General features: G+C 42.5%; 1 protein-coding gene across 4 annotated transcripts in view; it reads left to right on the top strand.

The window, feature by feature from the left end:
- The window catches only part of PRKCA (protein kinase C alpha), a 152,045-nt gene that overhangs the window by 120,248 nt on the left and 15,705 nt on the right, over window positions 1–16,092 (top strand). For 3 of the 4 annotated variants that reach the window (XM_074554899.1, XM_074554901.1, XM_074554902.1), the window contains 5 exons: window positions 5,899–6,042; window positions 7,345–7,518; window positions 8,572–8,663; window positions 10,208–10,270; window positions 10,911–11,049. In XM_074554899.1, the coding sequence (XP_074411000.1) occupies window positions 5,899–6,042; window positions 7,345–7,518; window positions 8,572–8,663; window positions 10,208–10,270; window positions 10,911–11,049 (612 nt within the window). Of the gene's footprint in view, window positions 1–2,574; window positions 2,599–5,898; window positions 6,043–7,344; window positions 7,519–8,571; window positions 8,664–10,207; window positions 10,271–10,910; window positions 11,050–16,092 lie in introns of all 4 variants that reach the window. The other variant, XM_074554900.1, reaches the window with a different exon arrangement.

Here is a 16,092-nt window from a genome sequence, read left to right as displayed (position 1 = left end):
AACATCTCATTTGCCCCCATGCCTTTTTGCCAGCAATGGGAATGCTATGATTTTTTCCCAGCTCTTTTTTCAATAACTTTTAGCCACTGAAAGAAAAACACATTTTCATTTTGATATATTGTGGGTTTTACTAATTACATCCCAGTTCGCCATAGTGACGCTGCCAATCATGAAAATGAATCTCAGAGTGCTGATAAACAGCTTTTTGGTTATTTTTATCTCTTCAGTGTTCCCCTTGCTGCAGAGAAATGTTGCTGCAGTGTAAATTCACCAAGGAATGGCTGAAATCCATGTGTGAACCCCTTGAATCCTTGATGGTGTCTGGTACCTCCCTGTCTTCCAGCAAAACTCAGCTGATGAGTTACAAAGTGCCCTGAGGTCACGGCATGAAGATTAAACAGCCTGGTGAAGCATTAGGTCTTGCTGGGGCTTAGAAATGGACTCCTCTCATTTCAAATTCTCAGCATCCTGGTAATTAAGTTGTGGAAAGTAGGAAATTGATAGTCTATCATAGCATCTCTAATTACGTGGAATTGGAAATGCAATAATGTAAGAAGCAAGCTGCCACAATGACAGAGAACATTGCACTGGATGGGGGGGCTTTTCTTCCAGATTTTGACTTGAAATTTACTGGATTTATTTGCTTTATTAAAGGCTTGCTAATGGCTCAACACATTGATCAAAGTTCCCACTGGGTGTGTACATGACTGGAAACTGAATGGGTCCTTCCTTGAGACTTGGATAAATCATTATTATTTCAGTTTTCCCATCCTTAGTCTGAGCTTTTCTGGTTCTGTCAGTGACATCTTCTGAGGTTTGTCTGAGATTTGGGCTGCTCTGATGCTCCTTGTGCAGGGTCCTGGTAGCCACAGGCAGAACTGAGCATTCATTTTACCCTGGGCTGGAGCAGTGAAGCTGGACTTTTACTGTCCAGGCTGTTCCATCCTCGCTTCTCACCATCCATTTACCATTTTTCTGAGTGATATGGAGAGTGTGACCTGCAGTGGCTTTGGGCTGATTCAGGAATCAGGAGCAGAAGCCTTCACTCCAGGTGTGGCAGTGTGAGGTGACTGGTTCCTTCACCCAGGGACACCTGAGGAGCACCTGGGGCCCTGGCAAAGAACTGCTGAGAACTTCTGGCCATGTGAGGAGCAGGGATTTTGTTTGAATTCTTAGAGGGATTAAATTGTGGCAAGGAGACATTCCTGCTCCACAAATCTCAATTCTTGGGTTGTCCAGAGCAGCTGTGGATCCCTGGGTGTGCCCAAGGCCTGGTTGGACAGTGGGGCTTGGAGCAGCCTGGGACAGTGGAAGTGTCCCTGCCATGGGGGTGGGATGAGATGATCTTTCAGGTCCATTCCAGCCCAGACTGTTCAGTGATTCTGTGACTCTGAGACAAGTGCAGTCACTCCTTGGCCTGCTGAGCCCTGTGCAGTCAGAGCTGTGGGCTTTGGGCGGGCTCTTGCTCCATCTTGCACTCAGGCAGAGAGCAGGGCTGGTGGGTGGGAGCTGGAGAGATGAGGAGGCAATGCTGGCATCCATGAGGAATCCAGAGCACTCAGCTGCTGGCAGCACAGCTCTGCCTTTACCTCCCAGCTAAACCAGGTGCTGGTGGGGCCAGTAAATAAAGGATGGACTGTGGCTCTCCACACGGCACTCTGCTCATGTGGTGGGAATTCAGCATTGTTGTTAAATATTTTTTCATTTATCACTTTTTCCTCTGGAAAATGTGGTGCCAGGGCTGATCCTGCTGGCATCTGGGAACTGGCTGGGAGTGAGTTTCCCTGACAACCGAGGAGCACCTCCTCCAGTGAGCTGCACACGCAGCTTTGTGTGGCTTGGGTGTCTGACCATGGCAGAGGGGTGGGTTTGTCCCTCCTAAGCCGTGCCTGGGGGTGGGAGGGGATGGCTCTGGGTTTGGATCCTGGTGTTTGTTCACGTGTGGGAGCAAAGGCAGTCTCACCCAGCAGCAGAGGAGAGCAGTGCAAGGTGTTAAAGCACTGACATCTTGGATGGAGACTCGTTACCCTAAAGAGATGGGGAGTATGAAAGGGAATTTTGCATTTTTTTATTTTTAATCCTCACAACTTTTATTCATTACTGGCTAATGTGGAAAATGACCAATTCAGTCTTTTAGCTCTGTAATTCCTAAGATTCTGTACTACGGATACACACAGAAGGCAGAAGAACCAAGAATTCAGATTTATTGCTTTGTCCTACTCAGTTTTCTTCACAGAGGGAAAATCATAAAGTTTTGAAAAGAATCATCAAGAATTACTGTAATTGCTATAAAAAAAAGAAGAATTACTATTCCCTAAATCACTTCTGTTTCTTCTTTGCATCACACTTCTCATTAGATGTTGGATAACTTTTTTCCTATTTAATTAAAAGTACAATTGTTAGATTAAAAAGAAATCCAAAGCGTTTTTACTGCGAGACCTGAGATATCTTTTCCAAAAATCTCCTACCAAATTCCCAGAGTCTCTCCAGTGTAGCACACTGTAATTTCTTAGCACTCAATGGAGAAGTGAGTTTGGGCTGAATATATAAGATGTGTCTCACCTGTGGTTTCAGGGTAAAAGAACGGGCCGAGATAAGGTGCGTCCAAAGCAGAGGAAGTAAGATGATGTGCATGTCTTGTTTTCTTTTTAGATTAACTTTCCTGCTCCCAGTGCAGACTAATTTATCTTTAACATTCTATTTTCCTGGCTGGTTTGCTGCAGGCTGGCTTGGTTGTAACAATACTGTGGTTTTATCTGAGATAATAAGCCAAGGAGTTGGAATGTGGATTGAAAATTAATCCAGGGCCTGGAATACTGTCTTCAACTTCAGCAAGTTTTAATATCCATAAAAAAATAAAGGAGGGTTCAAATAGGATTCTGCGATTTTCAATTTTAGTCATGGTAGGAAAGGCAAAATATCAGTCTTTTCCAATAAGCTTTTAGGAATAATTTGAGTTTATGTCCCTTCTGTAGCTGCAAAATTGGTTTTGCTCTGGCAGTTGGGAAGAGGATATTGGCTGCATGGCATTTTCTGTCTGCTGCAGCCAAGGTGTTTCAGATATAAAACTCATGATAGAGCTCAGTGAAATGTCTTGAAATCCTCACTCTATTTCCACTAGGACCTTAAGCCAAAAAGCAGTAACAGGAATTCACATGCCAAATGTGAAAAAGGGGGGGTTTGCATGCTTCTGAGGGGATGGTGGCTGGCCAAGGTGATGGGTTTTTGATAAGGTTATGATAATTTCATGAGTTCCTGCCACTTTGGGGCTATGTGCTTCCTTGGAGTCAGTCTGGTCGTTCCCCAGCATTCCCTGGCTGCCCTGTCCCAGGTTTTTCCAGCAGGGTTCTCTCTTCACCCTCCATGGCAGCTCAGCCAGGGATGCCCAGGATTGTCACCATCCCAGGATTGTCACCATCCCAGGATTGTCACCATCCCAGGTCACTCATCCACAAACTCCTGCCCTGGCTCAGACAGCTCAGAGCCCACCTGAGCACACAGGAGGAATTTTTGTCCTCCTCAAAAATCTGCCATCTGCAGAAAGAGATTCTCAAACTCAGAGTGATGTCTGACTTTAAAAAAGCTGAAAAATGGGACTGAGAGGAGCAGGTCTGTTCCTTATTGAATCTAAGTGCTCGGAGGATGCAGGGAGGCCTTGGCTGGGTTCTCAAATGTTATTTTAAGATCCTGCCTTCAGATCCTGACAGTTCCAGCCCATGTTGACTCCGAGTGAGTGCAGTGCCTCCAGCTCTGGAGCCAGCAGCAGGCACAGGAGCCTGCTGGTGAACCTGCCATGCTTTTTTATGGCAGAAAAAAAAAAAAAAAAAGGAAAAAAGCAGAAAAACCCCAAAGACTGGGTTTGCTGTGCTGCAGAGAGCACTCCTTGCCTGATTAGCAAGTTTGTACGCCCCCCCCCCAATAAAAAAAGGCTTTGGGATAAAATTTGATTTTTGTTTTGAATTATGCATTTTCAAACAAACTGCCAGCACCCTGCCCAGTGGGCTTAAAAGTGTAAGAAATAAAGCTGGTGCTGCCCATTCAGGGCCTGATTTGGATCTCCATTACTCAGTGAAAAGGAGGATATTGAAATTGCTTTGTGCCTGAGAAGAGCAAGATCTTTGTCTGAGATCCCATTTGTGGAACATCACAAAGGCATGGCCAGCAAAGCAGCTCCCTTGAGCCACATCTTTATCTTGTACAAATAACGGATATTGGGATTTTGGGGGTTTTTTCCCCCTTGTTTTGCTCATGGCTCAATCTTGTGTGGCCTCAAGAGGAGCTTTGTGCTGCCAGAGAGCTCCAGCACAGATTTGTCCCAGCAGCCAGCCCTGCCCTGGGAACATCCCTTGGGATTTAGGCTGACATCCAGGACTGCTCTCCCTAAATGTTTGCACAGCACCTGATCCTGACCAAGTGCTGCTTTCATGCAAACAAATAATAACATTTCTGTGGAGGAAATTCCCCATTCTAAGCTGTATTGCAAGTTTTTTTTTTTTTAATAAAGAGATCTAAACTTGCAAAATTTATATCCCTGTGGCAGGACATAAGATTTTTCTGCACTTACAAAGTTGCAGGGAGAGTCATCCAAGCTGGATATGGTTTTCAAGTGACAGGAGGTTATTTTGTCAGACGATTATCTGACATTACTGCAGGAGTAGATGGAGCCTGTGAGTCAAGTGCCTCAATTGTATGGTTTTACACCCCTCTGGGTAGCGGAAAATTTGTAACTCCCAGTTTCCAGTGCCAAAGGTGTAAGCCAGGCATGGGTTTTAAAGGGAGGTATTGTGTGACTTTGAATAAACCTCCATTCCTGTAATTTTCTTTATCTGTGAAAGAGGGATAATACACAAATATTGCCCTTTTGTGAAGCAGAGAGAAGAGTAGTTACCCTGAATTGTCAAACATACATCACTGGCAAAAAGTAAATTAACCATATTAGAGATTATTAACCAGACCAACACACCAGACAGATGGGGACAGCACTTATATCCCAAAGAATTACTAAACCTTATTGGCTTTGCTTCTGCTGGTATATGGGATTATTTTGAGGAAAAAAAAATATTATCTTGTAGCCTGCATTATCTTTTGGTGAGTCTTACTTTTTCTCTTGCATTAACTCTGAGATTTGAAATGCAGCTTACTTGAGCCATGCCATGGTGTCTCATGTGAAAAACTGAGACTTGCAGCCCCTGTAAACCAGAGTGTCTGGTACATCCCTTGTCTGTGATATTCCCCTTCCTCCCTTTTCCAGATCAACCCTTGATTGAAAATCAAAGTTGATTGTACTGCTGGTTTGAAAGTGGCCATGTTCATCTGCATTAATTCTCATGTGCTGTGGGATTTTTAATGCAGGTTCTTAGTGCATGTCAGAATTCTCTTATATCTCGCTATGCAATGATTTGAAGAATTTCATTTGAAAAGAGAATGTTTTGAGGAGGTTGTTTATATCCTAAAATACCCAATGTACATTACAACATGGTATTTTTGGATAGCCTCTTTTTTCTGTTCTTTTTGATTATTTTTTTTTTGGTCTTTCAGAACAAAAGCACCATTTAAGCTGCTTTTGGCTTGAAATTAAATGATGATTTTTTAATTTTGTTTCTGAGCATTGCTTGGGTTTTGCTCTTTAAACCAGATAAGTGTATCTGCTTTATCTGGTTATACATGAACACAGTTTTCTACTTTAATTCCCTCAATAATGTCAAAAGTATTGCTGGAATGAGTCTGTGAAGGTGTGTCTGTGCATATTTTGTTATGCAGCCTCTCACCTGGGAATGCCACCTCAGACCTGGCCATTTCCAGCTCCAACTTCCACCCAGAGATCCCTTCTGCCAGGAAAATGGGCAGTTCTTCTCACTTTGCTGTTTTTGTGTGTGTATGTGTGTGTATGTTCTTCAGAAAGCCAAACTTGGGCCAGCTGGTAACAAAGTCATTACTTCAACAGAAGACAAGAGCTCAAGCGTGCCATCCAACAATCTGGACAGGGTGAAGCTGACAGATTTCAACTTCCTCATGGTTCTTGGAAAGGGGAGCTTTGGGAAGGTAGGAATTTAGAATTAATCCATTCACATTCTTTTCTTTTTTTTTCTTTTCCTTGAGGAAGAATAAATAAACAGCTCTCTAAGAAGCAAAATCCAGAGTCAAAAGTGCATTTTTAAGGAAGGAATTTTTGATTTCTTAACAGGAGTAGGGTTATTCCCCCTAAGGCTTAGCAGACTTTAGTCCTGATTGGCATATTGAAAAAATACAAATACATTTTTAAAACTCAGACTGTTGGGCAAGATATGAACTCATTGCTGACTTTCAGATCCTCACTTCTTGGCAATTTAAAGGAAATTAAGTCTACTTTTCTGCCCTTAATGCCTAGGTCGCTCTGCCAGTTCTGGAAGTCACCAACATTGGTAAGGGTGAATATTGGAAAAAACCAGACATAGTGTGTATGTATTAGAAATCCAACAGATGAGAGAACAGACTGCTATTTTCCTGCCTGTTTGAACAAAACTCAGGTGATAAAGTGCCCTTTGCTGAAGAGGTCTCCTGGGACTTAACATTTTCTCAGCCCTTCAGCAGCAAGCCCACAGCCAGCCCGTGGGTTTGGGCCCAGGCTGTCTGAGCTGTGCAAGGATCGTGACTTTGGGGTTCTGATCAAATTTGTCTGTACAAATTAAAGGAAAAGCTGGCTTGCCATCTCTCTAAATCTTCAGGCACCTGAGTGACCTTCCCTCCCTGGCCTGGGGTAGCAGTTTCTCTGGGTCTGCATTGGAGGCACTTGAGACTTTAGTTCATGTTCAGACTCGAGTGTTTATTATTTCTTATCGGTAAAACAGTTCCACAGCCATGAGTTTGGCAGCTTTTCTTAGCAAGGCACAAAATGGCCAACAATCTCTTGTTACAAGGTCTTTTAAGACTAAACTCTCCAATTAAGAACTGACACCTAGATTATTTTCCCTTTTAACCCAATAACTGATCATTTGAAGGCCACAATGCAGAGTTTTCTGCCCAATTCCAAAACATCACCCAAACCCATGAGGAAGAAGGAAGAAGAAGGTAAAGAAGAACAACCTGCCTCCACCCTAAAACTTCTATTTTGCTTCATATTTTTTTCTATATTCTAAAATCCCAAACTCTTAAGTTTTCCACCCTCTGATATTACACACTTCTAACCAACTACACACCCATAATCCCAGTACTATCAATCAATTTTGGAAGCCTTCTCCACAGCCTCAGGTCAAATGCAGTGTTCTCTTGTGGGTCTGTGCCTTTAAGCACAGCAAGTTTACAATTCTCAGCATCCAGGACTCCAGCACTGGGGGATTTTCACTCTGCTGTTTCTCTGCCCTGCAGGTGATGCTGGCAGACAGGAAGGGCACAGAGGAGCTCTATGCAGTCAAAATCCTGAAGAAAGACGTGGTGATCCAGGATGATGATGTGGAGTGCACCATGGTGGAGAAACGAGTCCTGGCACTGCAAGATAAGCCCCCGTTCCTGACACAGCTGCACTCTTGTTTCCAGACAGTTGTACGTGAGCTCTGATTTTCTTGCCACCCTGATGTTTCCCAGGCTGCTGGTCATGGATTTTATCACTCTACTAACATTTATTATCATCCAACCCATGTGTGGTAGCCTCTGCACGTAGAAAATGGTGAAGAAATCCCATGTGTAATTACTCCTTGTGTCTTAAATATAAAAAATAATTTTAAAGATTTTCCTTTATGTATTTATTGGAGCAGGCCAGCATGACAATTCCTAAGTGTGTCTTCTTTGCTGGGTCAGAGCCTCAAGCCCAGATTCCCAAAGGTTCCCAAATACCTTTAAAGCTCAGAGGATAGTACTTGAAAAGTCTTAATGGCTGTTATTATATTGTGGGGTTATTAGTCATGAATCAGTGTTGGTGGATTTAATTCCGTTTTCTGTCACTTCTTGGTGACACTGAGGGGCTTTTTTTTTCTTCTTTCCTTATAAATATATGAAGTGGATATTTGCCCATCGCATTGCAAAGCATCTGCCAGTGACACATGTGAGGTTGGATCTGGTGGCCCAGAGTCACTGTGCCAGCCTCTTGGATGACATGGATTTATGGAATTACTGAGGCTGGGAAAGTCCTCTAAGATCACCAAGACCAACCATCAGCCCACATTCCCCAAGAATCCATGTCCTCAAGGGCCTCATCCACACCATCTTCCAAAGGAAAACTTCCTAGCAGCAATTAGAAATGGCCTCAAAGCAATTGGGAATTTTTTAACATCTTTGATTTTTTCTTCATTTATTTTTAGAGACCGATTTTTCAGACTGAGCTATATTTGTATAATTCTTGAAACTGTTGGAGACAAATAATCTGTAAAAGCATGGCACTAAAATTGGCAAAACTAGACAGATCTCATCAATCATTTACTCTTGAAGGTTGTACAAAACATTCCATTTCCATTTCCTGATCTATAATTTTTTCCCTAATAATCCTAAAAGCTTTTTAATAACATGCTAGTGACTTTTTTGTTTTCCTTTTTGGCTGATCAATGAATATCTAATCCTGTCTGTAATGTATTTCTGTGCCTCTTTAATACTTTGTCCTAGGACCGGCTGTATTTTGTGATGGAGTATGTCAATGGTGGGGATCTCATGTATCACATCCAGCAAGTAGGAAAATTTAAGGAGCCACAAGCAGTGTGAGTGTTCATGTGTTTAAATCATGCATCATCTTGATGTTACGCTCTAGGAGGATTTGGTTTCTTCTTCTTCCCAGGCTCAGGATGAACTCCAGGCTGGCCTTTGTTTGTTTTTAAGGCCCAAAATCTGAACTTTGTGTTGAAAATGGTGTTTGAACACACAGACCAAAGGTAGCTGTGTATTTATTCAAAAATACAGCACAAACAAAGGCAGGAGAGGCTTATTGAAAAGTGACAAGAATTTAAACAGGGCAGCAGGAAATTAAAGATGTTACATCATATTCTGATGTTGTTTTTAAAAGCAGATATTAAAAAAACAGTGAGAAGAGCACTTCAGTCTGAATTAGTGCTATAGAGAAAGGCAGTACAAATAGACTCAGCTCTGTGATATAAATTACAGTTTATACAAGATAAATTCAATGTATAGCTTGTAAGAATTTCTGTGATATATTTGTGAGGAATTAATAAGGAATTAGGAATTGTTTGTCTACATGATTCTTTTCAGGTAATTGTACATCTGGCACAGCAGTGAGCAACTGAAAATGATCTCTAGCATATTTAAGAGTGAACAGATCCATCAGTACCATTTTAGCCATATAATACCTCATCTCCACTTGTTAGTGTTTCATAAATCATCTACTAATGAAACCTCAAAATCAAGGGTGACCAACTGCTTTAAGCATTCTGTTAAAATAATTTCTCATTTTAATTTAAGCAATCAGGGCTTGTTTAAACGAGAGCCCTTCTAAATAGAAGTGTTTCAGATGCAGACAAACATTTTAACAGCTCATGGAATCAAACTGAGATGGTGTCAGATCATCCTTGACTCCAGCTAATGCAACTTGCCAGCACTTGGCAAAATCTGTGGTGCTTCATGACAGCTTTTGCCTGTGCTGCATCTTCACACATGTTCACAACACCTCTGATGGAGTGTTGCAGAGCTCAGCTCTCCCTTGTGCTGAGCCTAAAAATTAATCTCATTTTTAAATAATCCTCTCGGTCGTAATTTGCACAGTTCCACGGCAACCAGCTTCAAACAGCCACCAGTATTCCATACCTCTTAACTGCATTCAGCAATTATATTTTATATGGTAATCATTTTAATTAGCTTCGTGTAATTAATCCATTAACAGGCTGGATAAAGGAACACTATTTCTGCAAATTATTTCATGTGAATTGCAATGTACATTGAGCTGCATCCTGGATTCATCAATCTGTGATTAGAGATAAGGACCTTTGCAGCAGAGTTAGTGCAAAAAAAGCTGTGCTCCAGCTGCGCTGTTTTTTGTGGTCCAGAGAGCAATTTTCCTTTTTTTTTTTTTTAGATTCTGCATTATTTTATCATCAAATACTTAAAATGTATCTGTTAAGGTCCAGCTGAAGTGATTTGTCTTTCATGTCACCTGTATACATACAATATAAATCACGTGGTTCATATGCTACTATATTGTCATCCTTTACCATGATTCATTTGCAATTTTTTTGCCAGAAGAAAGTCAGGAGGCAATAAGAAATCTGTTGATTTTTTTTCTCCCCCCACACAGGTTCTATGCAGCTGAGATCTCTATTGGGTTATTCTTTCTCCATAACAGAGGGATTATTTATAGGTGAGTATGATCTGACATAAGTAATTTCTGAACTATTTTTAAAATCCCCAAATGATCAGCTTCTTTAACATCTCAGTGTATTTTTAAAACAGAAAGCCATCAGTGTAGAGCTCTTTTTGTTGTGTTGCTGCTGGTGAGGTGGAAACCCAAGCCCATTTTAACCTGACCTTTCTGACACCTGTGCCCTGCCCCACTCAAATAAAACCTCTTGGAAATGGAAAACTCTATGTTTTGTATTTCTGGGTGATGTTTAACAATAGTACACATCCCAGAGTCTCAGGTGAGGGGTCAGACACAGCCACCTCTTCATTCATTGTCCAGCCCAGAGCAGCTGGGGCTGCCCCTGGATCCCTCTGGAATGTCCCAGGCCAGGTTGGACAGGGCTGGGAGCAGCCTGGGACAGTGGAAGTGTCCCTGCCATGGCAGGGGTGGCACTGGATGGGCTTTAAGGTCCCTTCCAACCCATTCCAGGATTTTAAGATCATTCTTAGATGTCTGCCCAGCTCCCTCTAGGCTGAGCCCGCCCCACGTGTGCTCCCCGAACCTCCACCCCCAAAGAGCTGCAAATAATCCTTACCCACAATAAGCTCACCCCGGCTGATCCCAAACATTCACCTTCAATTACTGTGATTCTCCTCAGAGATCTGAAATTAGATAATGTGATGTTGGATTCAGAAGGACACATTAAGATTGCTGATTTTGGAATGTGCAAGGAGCACATGTTGGATGGAGTAACAACCAGGACCTTCTGTGGCACTCCAGACTACATTGCACCCGAGGTAAACACTGACCCTTTCAAGAACCTTTTAGTTCCTTAAAGGAAATTGTCTCTCCACATTTTATACCCCTGGGTTTGTGTAGCTCTAACTCCATGGATGGCACCATTTGACTTCTGCAGGTATACTGGGTATATTTGTGAATTAATGCAATGTAATCAATAGGAGTAGTCACTATTTTAAGGAAAACCTAGTTAACTGAAAAACTAACTTTTTATGAGATAAGATTTTGCTCATTCTACCAAAAAACTTAGAAAAAAATCAGGCTCACAATCTTACAATTTAAGATCACAGTCTTGGGATCATAAGATCACGATCCCTGATCTTAAATTTGTAGCCTGGAAATGCTGTTACACTAAACTTTGCAATTTGTGAAGTTACACAAACATGGGTGTTGCTGAGATCAGCAAATATTTCACTGGGAGCAAACAATGCTGCTTTAATCCAGTCCTCCATAGGTTCACCCAGCTGCCAGCACACATTTATTTAAAGGAATATTTGGCATTTTCAGGAAATCACAAACCACTCACTGAGTTTTGGGAAGGGACTCAGGCGGTCTTGAAGCTTTTTGCTGTCCTCTCTGTAGGAGCACTGTGGTCTCCTCCAGGCCATGTCCTGCAAGTGCTGCACAGGTGCCACAAGTTGCTGCTCCTCACCTCAGGAGAGCTCCTGTCATTGAAATCCCCTTCCAAAAGCTGAGAGATCCAGCCTTGAGTGGAGTTGTTGTAATAAATCCATAATTTGCCTTGAGTATTCCATGACTTGGCCATACCTGTGCAGCTTTCAAGCCACTGAAAATGACATTGAGGCCTAAACCAACTGCAGTGGGTCTGAAATGAAAATATGATCATGAGAAACCCAGTTGTGCTTTAAGGCACTGGCATAAATATGAGCTTAGAGTTAAGTCTGGATGGGATTTGTATTTCAGTAGTTGAGGTCTAAAGAATTGAAAACAAGCACATGTGGTGATTTGGATATAATTCAAATATATGAATATTAAAATCTGGTCTTTGTGCATACTGAGCTTTCAGGAGTCTTGATTTGTTTGGCAGCAGATTTGATGCAAGAGGCTGGATCCTGGTCCAAGAGACTCAGTTGTTCACTGGGTACTGAGCAAGAGGCAGCTCTGGCTGGAGCATTTCTGGCTGTAATTGAATGTTTGTTGGAATTGGGCAGATTTATACACAGACAAGTAAATTAGTGTCTAAGGTGAATTTTGTCATCTCTGAAATTGGAATAAAAAATAGTTTGGTTTTTTTCCCGCTTGCTAATTCATGCTTTTCAGAGTGAAATATTGTGTATTCTACACCCTTGTTTTTTTCCCATTTGCTGTTGCTTGCAGCAGGATATCAGAACAACCAGAGTAGTATTTCATTTTCTTCTGTCAAAACATAAATGAAGCCAATATTACAAATTAAAGTGTCCTTTCTGTGGCAATTGTCTTGTGCCAGTTAATGCCAAAGAACATTTTGTCAATACCAGAATGCTCAGTGTGGCTCAGTGCTGGAACAAATTATTTTACTTTATTTGGAAATTTCATATAAGGAAATAAACCTTTTACCAAAACATCCAGTAAGTGAGAGGAAATTAGTCTGTTATCTTAAAAACAGATTTGCTTTTATTTTGTTTAATTGGCTGATTTTCTTTTGTCTCTGAGGACATTATTGTGACTGACAGTTTGCTAACTAGTTCTGTGATGAACTTCAAAGGAAGGTTCCTGTTTCACTTGCAGGGGTGTTTCTGCCCATGTTTCCATGGGCTAAAATTTAGAAATTACTAATAGGTTTTAGTGAGAATTCATTTGCACTGTCACATCCCTGCTGGGTGGAGATAAAGGAGCTAAACCTGAATAAACTCTTGAAGGTATCTGGAGTAGAATCCAGTGAGTGGGCTGCACTCCAGCCTGGAGAATGAGCTCTTTCCAGCAGCATTTGGGGAGGATTGTGGTGACTCGTGTGGGGCCTGAGGGAGCCCACGCTGCCCCTGCAGGACCTGCCCACAGATGGAGCACACAGCTGCAAGGACCCTGCAGGGCCAGCTCAGCGGTGCCCCTGTCCCAGCTCCGCAGGGGAATGCAGTGCTGCCTTCAGCAAAGTGAACCCTCCAATTTGGAGTGCTGCAAAATAATGTTTTCCCTTTCCTCTGAGTGGGAAAGTCGCCACTCGCTGTTACCTGGGTGTATAATGGGCTGGAATTACTGTTAATTTCCTTGTGCTGTGCAATTTGAGGAGTGTGCAGAGGTTAAGCTGGTGGGATCCCAGGTCTGACAGCTTCTCTCAGGCAGAAAGTGGTTATCTTGTACAGAGTATTTCCTGATGTGCTGAACTTAAATATTTATGGTCAGAGTGGTGAAATAGCTGTGAAATCAATTAGTACTTTGTGTTTCCTTGACCAGTCAAGAGAGACAGGAGATGGATGTCAGGAGGATTAGGGGGAAGGGATTCTGCCAGCACAGAACCCCACCATCAGCATCCCTGCAGCAGCCACAGTGCTGATTCTGAATTTCAGAGGAATTCAAATTAGAAACTCCATTTCCCTTCTCTTCCATCTCACAGCCTCAGAACCTTCAGTTCCAGCCTTGAATTTGCCAGGACTGTGGGAGGCAAATAGGTATTACAAAGGTTTGGAAAGTGCATTTGACTGTTTCTTGTGATAGTAATATTTATTTCTTTTAATAACTGAGTTTTAACTTTTCCAGCAGACATCATATATGCTCACAAAAGATTTCCTCTTGCCTCTGGGATATAATCTTTTCATCCCAACTGGCTACTAGCTGCAATGATCTAAACATTCCTACAAATTGCTGATATTAATCTCTGTGTCCTGCTCTTAACTGTGCCTTCCTTGGAGGCAAAATAGAGGAAAAAGAGAAAAAAAGCAACTCCTTCTGCCAATTTGGCTTGATGAGAAAAATTCCTGAGCTCTTTCTGAGTGCTCAAATGCACAGAATCTGGAAAGGCAGAAGCTCTTAATGCATGGCAATAGATGAGTAAAATGGGACATTTGAAATGCAAAAGGACATGAAAAAGGCAATAATTTAAATTAATGATGGAGAAGGAGGGGAAGAGGATGATCCCATCAACTTTCCACTTCTGCCTGGCCAGTGAAAATCAGAAATCATAGGTGGAGGAGGGGGCAGTTCTTCATTTCTAGGGACAGGAGCTCCCTCAGTGCTCTGGGTCTGTTCTGGACACTGTGGTGGGACAGGACAGGCTCACACAGCCCAGCTGCTCTCACAGATACCAGGATTTGTCCTTGCAGGTAGGACAGAATGACTTTGGCAGCTGCTGCAGGGCTGGCTCTGAGTGCAGCAGCTGGGAGGGGGCACTCGATGAATTCTGGGTGATGAGGAGGGAGCTGCTGCAAACACAACATTTAGAACTTGCTGACTTCGTACCAATGCATGTTTTACTGTACATTGAAGGCTCATCTGCTTCCTCCCACATGGAATTCCTCCCTTGAAGTGAGCATTCTTCCCTCTGGCTTGCACTTCCCGGTTGGTGCTGGGAGCAGCTCCCAGTCCAAGGAGTTCATCCATGGGTTCCACACGTGGCAAAGGGCTGGTGTGGCTGTCCCTGAGCCACAGCCTCACTGGGGGTATTCACATGGGGTTAAAGGGAGAAAACTCCCCATGTGCAGCAGCAGCAATGACAGCAGCACCTTTTCCTGCATGGAGATAATTTGATGGAGAAGGTGTTGCCATTGCCTTTGCAGTGGGACTCTTGCAGCCCTGGTGGCTGCATTTGTATTTGTGTCTCAATTCCCACTCTTCCATCCAGGCCTGGGAGCTGAGTGCCAGCTCAGAGAGGCGCTGCTCTGCTCACCAAACATCAGAAAAACTGGAGTGATTCTGACCATCCATTGGAGCTTTTTCCATGTTAATTCTGCCTCTCCTGAATCTGTTTGAAATTCTCTCCCAAAGGCAGATTTCATAGGAGAGGTTGCAGTTCCTGACGGGAATGTTTAGAGAAGAACCCAGCCTTGACTGACCCCTTGCTGGAAAAAAAATCAGCATTGTTGGGTGCTTTGGTACAGCTTTCACTGTAGACATTGCATTGCAGCATTTAAGATCTCCTCCTCTCAGCAATCCCATCAAACTCCTTCCCAGCAGGGACAGCAGTGAGCTGTGGGCTCCTGGACAGACCTGGCTGCCAGGTACAGAACCTTGGCAGGGTGGCAGCATTCTGTTTCTCACTGCTGTGGATCCATTTTTGCTCATTTGCTAATTGGAAGAAGCTGTTCCTCCCAAAACCACATACCTGGACTGCACTTGTTGTACAAAATGTTCTGCCCTTGCAAAACAATGATCTGAAAAACATCCCCTTTTATATAAAATATTCTGTTCCATAAGGCAGGAAGACATTGTCAGGGAAGGACTGAGGATGAAATGTTTTGTCATTTTCTGTGTGCAAAGGCCAGTATTTTTCCTGGATGAAACTTTGAGAGTGTTTGGTGTTTCAAAAGGCAATATTGATTCAATAAATCAAAAGGCAGGAACTTACTGGTGATGGAAATGAAGGGAGAGTAACCAAGTATGTCACTATAAGATGAAATGAATGTCCCAAATATATATTTTAAGCCTATATTACTGCTAAGAGACAACTAATATGGACTGCCTTTATGTAGGGTCTTGTAGATGAGAATCTTGTTATTATCTCTGCTTGTCTAATACATTCCAAAGCACAATTGATTTTGAAATCCTTGGGTTAGAAACATTGCAGTAATTTCTAAATTATGTGCTGCTGTATCTCAGGCAAGGACATATATCCACACAGAGACCATAATTTTCTTTAGTAGCCAGGCAGTCCTGCTTTATTGCACTGGTGACTCACAATTTTCCTGAGCAGCTACAGAACTTGGCAGTTCAGCTTCTCTTTCAGACTACTAAAAAATTTAGGATGTGTGATGTGTACTTGACTGGGCAATTTATTTCACAAAGAATAAAAACACGAGCAAACAGGAGAATGAAATGCAAACCCCTCTGGAGCTGTGAGTGCCTCAGCTCCCTGCTATTCCAGAGCAGAAGGGATGTTGGAATCAAAGGCT

This window comes from Zonotrichia albicollis, chromosome 19 (genome assembly GCF_047830755.1).
Source record: "Zonotrichia albicollis isolate bZonAlb1 chromosome 19, bZonAlb1.hap1, whole genome shotgun sequence".
Taxonomy (NCBI): domain Eukaryota; kingdom Metazoa; phylum Chordata; class Aves; order Passeriformes; family Passerellidae; genus Zonotrichia; species Zonotrichia albicollis.
The sequence above is the reverse complement of the archived record's forward strand: the minus strand, read 5'-3'. Positions and strand labels throughout refer to the sequence as shown.